This window comes from Daktulosphaira vitifoliae, unplaced genomic scaffold, assembly GCF_025091365.1.
Source record: "Daktulosphaira vitifoliae isolate Bord-2020 unplaced genomic scaffold, ASM2509136v1 Scaffold_3, whole genome shotgun sequence".
Classification (NCBI taxonomy): domain Eukaryota; kingdom Metazoa; phylum Arthropoda; class Insecta; order Hemiptera; family Phylloxeridae; genus Daktulosphaira; species Daktulosphaira vitifoliae.
The window spans coordinates 8,756,592-8,765,613 of NW_026099574.1; the positions used below are offsets into that span (position 1 = coordinate 8,756,592).

The 9,022-nt window shown below is 27.1% G+C and overlaps 1 protein-coding gene across 1 annotated transcript in view; it reads left to right on the forward strand.

Moving 5' to 3' along the window:
* LOC126902022 (uncharacterized) overlaps positions 1-9,009 on the forward strand; it is a 96,281-nt gene extending 87,272 nt beyond the window's left edge. Inside the window, exons 4-5 of the mRNA XM_050679046.1 lie at positions 8,629-8,697; positions 8,735-9,009. Of these exons, the coding sequence (XP_050535003.1) occupies positions 8,629-8,697; positions 8,735-8,794 (129 nt within the window). The 3' untranslated portion in view covers positions 8,795-9,009. The remainder of the gene's footprint in view (positions 1-8,628; positions 8,698-8,734) is intronic.
* Positions 9,010-9,022: the final 13 nt, after the last annotated feature.

The window sequence follows — 9,022 nt, forward strand, 5'->3', positions numbered from 1 at the left end:
TTTTTTAAAATTAAACACTATCTAAAGATTTGCATCGAAGCGTTTTTTTTTGATAGTGATTTTAATCACTGTCAGATATCATTATACTTGATCCAAATATGTCACGTCACCACTGTGCCGCGACCCCCCTGTGCTGGGTTTTTTTATTATTTTTCCATAAAAATTACAATATTAAGTGTTCCGGAAAGTCTGACACTTTTATATATATCTTAAATTAAAGCTAATGTAATGTACTTTAATATGAGAAAAAAAAATTTGATCTTCATGGTGAAAACGTCTACTGTATAGCTATTTTTGTGTTAAAATTCTCGATTGTATATTTTATATTTTTAACTTTATAATGCTATACCTTATTGAAAAGTGTACGGATCAACACAATTTTTTTATAAGAAATAATATTTTTTAATAATCCCTTTTTCATTCGACATACTTTATCTTAATCGGGATTATATTAAGGAACTAGCAGATCATGTAGCTTTTGGAATAATCCACCAATTTTTTAAAATTAAACACTATCTAAAGATTTGCATCGAAGCGTTTTTTTTTTAAAAAGTGATTTTAATCACTGTCAGATATCACTATACTTGATCCAACTATGCTACGTCAGCACTGTACCTCAATCCTCCTGTGCTGAGTTTTTTTTATTTGTCTCTAATAAAAAAAAAAGTTGTATATAATATTTTTTAAAACTTTTTGATAAGTTGATAACAACTTAATAATAAGTACTTAATTCCCTAAGAAGCCTTACCCTATTTTAACATTTTTAACACTTGTAAATAATAACAATTTTTTCAATAATCAGTGTTGTTCTTATATCGTTATATATACTTTGTTTTAACATAGTTATTTTGATATATTTCGGGGAACATATTTCATTGCCTTAATTCCAACTACTTGGGGTAGGCCACCCTTATCCTAAACTTCCACTTATAAATGCATACGTGTGTATGTGTGAGTTTATTTATTTATAGTATCATTTAATTGTAGTGTATATTAAGATACAACCTATAGAGTAGGTAATTGATTTGACACTATATAGTTTAAACCCAACTAAACGCTAAATTGTACATTCCCACACAACAATCATATTATGTCAATTGCCACCGGAATTTCTGGTAAACTTTTTCTTTTTCTTTGCCTTAATCCCAACTACTATGGGTCGGCCACCCTTATCCTAAGATTCCACTTGACACCATCTCCCACATCCTCTAGGCTCATATCAGCTGTCCTCATATCACATTCAATAACATCTCTACGTCTCTTTCTTGGTCTTCCTCTATAACTTTTTCGTCCAACAATCATTTGCATAACTGTTATTACAGCATCCAATTCCTCTCTCCTCATAAAATGACCAAACCATCCAAGTCTATTTTCTCTCATGTTATCCACGATTGACACTACACCTATACTCCCTCTTTTATGCTCGTTCCTTATCCTATCTTCTCTAGTCACTCCACTCATTCATCTAAGCATTCTCATCTCTGCTACATGTGCCATCATACATGTCCTCTATTATATTGAAAAATTTTTTTGGGACTCCTTTTCTCATTAATGCCCACTTTAAAACCTCTCTTGGTACTTTTTCATACTCTTTCTACAAATCTATAAATACCATACACAGCTTTTCTATTAGCTGCCTTACACAAAATAATGGCTCCATTGTTGACTTACGAGGCATTATTCCAAACTGGATTTTAGATACCAATGACTCATTTCTTATTTTCTTATCTATTACTGTATGGTACAGAACGCCTTTAGACCAGTTGTTATAAAGATCATTGATTATATTATTTCGTGGGACAGCTGATCACCAGCATCTTGCTTTACTCACCCCCTTGCTCACCCATCACAGCAAATCGATGACCTCCGTGTCGGTTTTCATCCATGTACAGTTCTTTGTCGTAAGTTAGTCAGTCAATTGTTTTTTGTGTCACTTTTTTTCTGTTGCAAGCGCCTTCGCTTGAATAGTAAATTGTTCGGCCATTGTACGCCGTTATTTTTTTATTTGTTTATTTCACCTTTGTGCTCGAAGTTTACGTGCCCTTGCACGCCACTAGTGATTGGGCCCTGACCATCACTAAACATTATCATTGCCGTAGTCTGTTCTCATCTGCCATTACGTATCTGGATTTACACTCTGACTCGTCATACTCAGATGTTCGACATCAATACCAAAAGATCTCATACAGTCCACTCATCGCTATCAACAACGTCATCTATACAGCTGAGTTTTATATTATTTTTTAATGTTATTTATTGTTTGTTTTAATTGAGATTAACTATTTTGTTTTATGCCGCTTCGCCGGCCACTAGTATTTAAGGGCCCCCGTTACCCCTTAAATTTAAGATACTCTCTGAGGAATTTCTAATATATGTGTTGGGTCTAATATTTGTTATTTAATTATTGTCTATTCTCGTTTACTTATTGGATGTATAATTAGCCGTCTTCTCCTAGGTGACCCACTTCCACATCAATATTAACGTTTTTTTAAACAGACTTAAAGTAAAACGGCATTCTAGTGCGGTGCACAACTAGCCGTCCTACGGTCTAACTGCCTCGTACGCAACAATTACCTTTTCCTAAATTTTCATATTATGACTCATAAGATTTATGCCTCTATAATTGCGCATTCCTGTATATCACCTTTACCTTTAATGCTATTCATCCATTCATTTGGACTTTTCCCTTCTAATAAGATTTTATTTAAAAGTTCCTACAACCACCTTATGCCAACACCGCCTAATATTTTCCATACTTCTACTAGCACTTCATCTGGTCCCACTGCTTTATTCTTTTTCATAAACACCAATATTTTGTTATTGAATATATAACTTTATAACGCTTTATTTTTAAATATCTTTTGGTGAGATTATGTTTTTAGATAATAATTTGTCGCTAAATTAATTGAAGTAGTTTAATAAAATTCATATTTGAAATTAAAATTTTTCCAAATATATAATAATGAAAATAATAATTCTTCGATATATTAATTGTATGTTAAAAGCATACGTTTGACTATACCTTAAGATTATCCGATTTTTAAAACGTTCATATAAATGTGTTGCTGTGTACATTGCAAATTTAGACTTAATTTATATTATCTGAAGTAATCTAATGATAAAATTTAATAGGCCATAAATTAGTTTTTATATTTATATTTCTCCAGGGAACTGAAAATAAATGTTATTACCAACAGTTATTAACTAATTTTAATGTTTCTAAATTAATGTTCGTTTAAATATTTATAAAATGTACTTATGAATGTTTATAATTAAGTAGTTATTTGTGTATGCAATGTTTTATCAAATATGAAGGTATTATCCTATTTAATAGATTAACTCAAAATCTAAATAGAATAATTATAATACTATAATGTTATTCCATGTAAGAATAATATTAAAATATTTGAAAAAATCGCATTTAATTACATATAATTTAAAATGTTCCTATTTAATACTACAAATATTGAAGTATACAGTTTTATGATAAATTGATGATTATTATGTTTGTATTATTTTCATTTCGATACTATCTATACTTAGGTAATTCTAGTATAAAGTATGATATCGGGGTAATTATGAAAGATGAGATGAAAAGTAAAGTATTAGAAGTAGCTAGGAAAACTCACAGAATTATAGTCGCAAAATTGATTTTCGAGAAAAAAGTGCTGAATGTAATAAATGCCTATGCACCATAAGCAGGATATAATGAAATAGATAAGGAAGTGTTTTGGATAGAGATAGTTGACGTGATGCAAGGAGTAGAATATAGAAAAACAGAAGGAACACTGGTGAAAAAATCCGGAACTGGTAGTGGAAATTGAATGGAGATTATGGAAAAGAGAGGATGGTATAAAATGTCGAGAAAAACAAAAATTATGCGTGGAATAGATTTGCTAGTCATGTGAAGAATACTGCAAAGGAAACTGTTGGTAAGAGTAGAAGTAGAATGCCAGAAAACAAGGAAACTGGCGGGGGGATGAGACAGTTTAAAAAATCACAGAAAGTAAGAAAAAGCAATTCTAAGAATGGCAAAACAGCGTAAGGATAGAAAATTGAATGGAGTATAAACGCTTGTCCAAATAACCTAAGTGTGTAGTAAGTAAGGAGTAGTTTAAGAGGTATGATAGGTTAGGAACAAAGGAAGGCGAGAAAGAAATCTATATTAATATGTATTATATCTATATTATATATTATCCTATTAAATAGATCAATTCAAAATCTAAATAGCATAATTATAATACTATAATGCTATTCTATATATATATAGAGTAATATTACAATATTAGAAGGATCGCCTTTAATTACATATAATTTAAAATGTTTCTATTTAATACTACAAATATTGAAGTATACATTTTTATGATATATTGATGATTATTGTGTTTGTATTATTTTCATTTCGATACTATCTATATTATAACGATATCCCTTCATCGTATGTCATCGTAATATGTCGAATAAAAAACATGATGTTAAAATAGTAATACTTTAAATCTTCATTATTTAAAATAACATTTTTATTATAACTTATTAATATTTTAAATTATATTCAACTCAATCATATTAAATAATTACATTTAGTTTTATTTTTTATTAAAATTGTTGTGTTTAATTTTAATGAATCCTCATAAGACTTTATTTAAAAACTCACCAATACATCAAACTGACAATATTATTAAATCAAAATTTCTCAATTCATTAAAGCTAATTAATTTTCTTTATTTATTATGTGGATTTAGAAACCTGCGATACTTTGTATGGCCATCTAAATTTTTAATTTTGAAAAGATCAAGAGTGCTCATTCTTGATGAATTTTTTCGAACAGGAATCTACTGTTTACTATCATTTCTTTATCTTCAAAGGCCACCATTTTATTATTTTTACTACGACTTAATTCATTTTTGGTTAACCTTTTTGGTTGTTCGATATAGTGAAAAAATAACAACAAAGTAAGTAAATTATTCTAACTTTAACTTAAAAATTTTATTGTCATATTTCAAAACATTTGCAGGTTCATTAAAAATATACTCAGCTATGATTTTAAATATTCTGCCCTTCCACCAATTATTGAAATGTCTGCATTTAATTATAAATTTTGTATTTCAATTATAATACTATTCTTCATTTTTAAAATAACAATTATCACTATACTAACACTTGCGGTCTCTAGTAAAAGATTCAGCATCATGGAATTCATAACAAATGTCGTCTTTGGCATACCAAGGTTAACTGATTTTGTTATAGTTTTTAGTGCATGTTTCTTCTTAAGGCAAATAGGACATAGATTTTCCATTTTAAACAAATTTTGGAAACGATTACCAGGGGAACTTATTAGAGCACCAGGCCATTGGTCTAAGGATGAAATTGCTATGCTAATAGAGAGTTGCAGACTACTTCATGCTAATCTCAGTGATATTCTCAAAACATTTAGTTATGCATATGGTCCTATATTAGTGTTCTTCTTTTTATTCATTTTTATAGACATGACGTTTAGTATGTTTATTATTTTATATTTGAATATGATAATTCCACCAATTTATATATTAACACAAGATAGTCTATTCATCATTGTACTTCTGAAACAAGCAACATGGACTTTTAATCGGGTAATTTTAGACAAACATACATTAGTAAGATAGTAACTATTGAGAAGCCTTTTATGAATTCATTTTAATTTAAATTAATTATTACGAAATAATAGAAAGTAATTGCAATTTATTAATCAAGTACCTTTATATTTCAATTTACTTAATAAATAAATAAAATAAAGCATCGTACATTTAGAAAAGAAAGATTATTTCATTTTTGCGATTATGTCAAATTGCCGATTTACCGGAAGAAATAAGGATACAGGTGAATATTAAAAATAGTAACATAACTATAGCACAACTCGCTCTATTCAAAATTATATTTTATAAAATACTTTGAGTATGAATTTTATGGGTAATAAGTTAAATTATTTTATAAAATTAGTACTTTTATAGATGTCATTCTAAGTATGTAATATTTTATTTATTTTTAGATATGTTTAAATTTCGTTTTAAGTAATTTTATAATCTATAGTTGCAGTTTTTTATGAAACAAGTTTCTTGTTATGATAATAATGAGTTGGAAGCAAGTGGCACATTTAAATACAATTTAAAACTAATTTTATCGGTAAGGTTTTATTATAAATACTCCATAAAGTATTATATAAATTATTAATATTATAACAGTTATAAAGTCATGAGAATGCAAAGTAAAACCAATTAACTAACATATTTATGTTAATTAGTNAAAGTGTAAAGTAAAACCAATTAACTAACATATTTATGTTAATTAGTTTATTAATTAAGATAATAATAAATAAGCCATAAAATTATCCAATAGAGATGGTGAAATTTATTTAATTTTCTCTATTATTATATGTTATAGTTGATATATTAATTGGTTATTGTTAACATATTAATTTTTTTTATTCTACACATAAAAAATTATAAATAAATTATTTATATACATTAGGTTGCTTCATTTTTTACAATAATTATTTCTTCGTTCTCAACTCAAAATATCGTTGGTATTGTGAAAAATGTTACCTGAAGGTTAGAGTTTATAATTTTAATATTAAGTTTTTCCCAGTGTAGGTAATCATTTCCCATTTTAAAAAACACGTAAACTTGGGTTTTTATTTTTTTAATTTTTATAACTTATGCTATAATATTGCGCAAAGTATACATTTTTTTAGTCTTAAACGCTCCACAAAAGTGACCAGTGTAGCGTAACTGAAACTAGTACGACGAGTTAATATAGGATACTCTACGGAACCGAAATTTTGCATAAAATTTTCGTTTTTTTCAACATTATTTCATAAATGAATAGATTTATCGAAAAAATGTGAAAGACAAACTTGTTTTTTGTGACTTCGCTGTCACAGTCGTGGAATTTTTATTGTCAATTATGACTATCAATAAATATACTTTCTGTATTGTCAGTTAGTATATTTATAAACTCACAGCAATGTGCCTATCTACCATTGATAATAAATGCTGCGTACCTGCGAATATCGACGTCAAAAATAACCGATATCTACCCGAATTTGTAATCCGCTGTGTATTATGTATGCATATTAACTCAAAAATTTGAAACTTTAAATGTTTATATCTAATAAACGAATAGAGTTATATAAAAAAGTAAAATGCCATTTACTATTATTAAATTAAAAATATTTGTTCCCATAAAAAAAAAAAACAAAGTGTACACCCTTACAAGGCATAATAATTCAAGAATAATGTGTATCTAAAGATAACCAAAAAAAAAATATTTTAATTATTTTAATTCTGTAAGTAATTGAGTGGGTTATATTAAAAAATGCAACAACTTTCTTAATTGTTTCTTTAATGTTTTTTTATCTATATCGACGCTTAATAACTACGTGTATCTCAACAATTAATAGAATTAAATTTTGGTCACACATTTTTTCAATAGAATATTTTTTGTGAGTTCTAAAAATAAAATGACTTTGTATTAAAACGTGTATAACTCAAATTTATTTTTAATCGTCTTTAACACACAAACAAGATTAAGATACATACAGTTCCATCATAAATTTCGTTTTATAGTAAAAATTTACTAAAAATAAGCAATATATCCATTGCACTAGTTTGCCTTAAATGTTAAAGAATTGGCAATAAATAAATAATTATAATTTTTTATCTCTTAATAATAATCATTGTTCAACATTAAAATTAAAAAAAAATGTTTAGTGTATTAAATGCACCATTTATATATTTTAGTTGGTAGCAATATTAATAATAAAGAAAATAAAAATAATTATTTCATATTTGTTAAAAATCATGGTATCCAACCAGTTATAGTACTTTTTTTTATTACTATTATGAAGTTTATATCTTTCTATTTCCATAACTGAACATACTTCAGAGGGTGGTGGTCCTGTTTCTCATGTTCAGAGTCAAAGATGATTCTTGGTTAAACCAATGAATGACGAAACGGGTATTATAGTATTAAAAATTTCATAGGAACCCTGGTGATCAAACCCATGAAATATACATTTCTACCCACTAAGACAGGCCTGTCTCTATTATTATTACTATTATGAAGTAAAGCAGAATATTTTATAATACTAATAATGAAGTGGTCTAATTTAAGTACATTTCCACCCAAAATCTCAAACTTTTTTAGTTATAAAATTTTGAGTATCTTATAGATGACTTTGATATTAGTATTTTTAATTTCAATCAAAGTAACAATTTTTTATAATAAAGCTTTTAAAAGAATTTTGTTTATTTAATTGAAAAAATTATGTAAGATATTTTCAATGTTCACAAGCCAAAGTCCTATTTAATTTTCATTCTTGTATTAATTAATAAAAGAATATTTCTTCCGTAGTTAGTTTGAATTTTTGTTACTTTAGTTATCCTAAAAAAAATGATGAGTTTGAACATCATATTTTTTATGTAAATATTATTTTTTTTATATACTTTTTATAAAAAAAAATTGAATATGGTTTTCTTAAATTTCCTTACATTAATATATATATATATATTATATTTACAAAACTCTGTGGTATCAATTATTTTATTTTGAACTAAATTTTAATTTTAATTATTATATTTTTAATTTAATTAGATAGCAGTTGCTCTTGTTAAATGTTTTTCAACTATGATACAAATGAAGAGCCAGGAAAGATTCTTATCATGGGTCAACATAACTTCAGATTACGTTGAACAAGACNTGGGTCAACATAACTTCAGATTACGTTGAACAAGACAAAAACAAAACAATAAATCCATAACACTTTTTTATAAATATCAATTACTTAAGTTATTGAGGTGACTTGTGTGTATATAATCGTTTCCAATATAAAAAAAAACGGTAGCACAGTGGGGTCGAGGCACAGTGTGGACGAGGCATAGATGGGACAAGTACAGATGATATCTGACAGTGATTAAAATCACTATCATAAGAAACGCTTCGATGCAAATCTGTAGATAGTGTTTCCTTTAGAGAAATTGGTGGAATA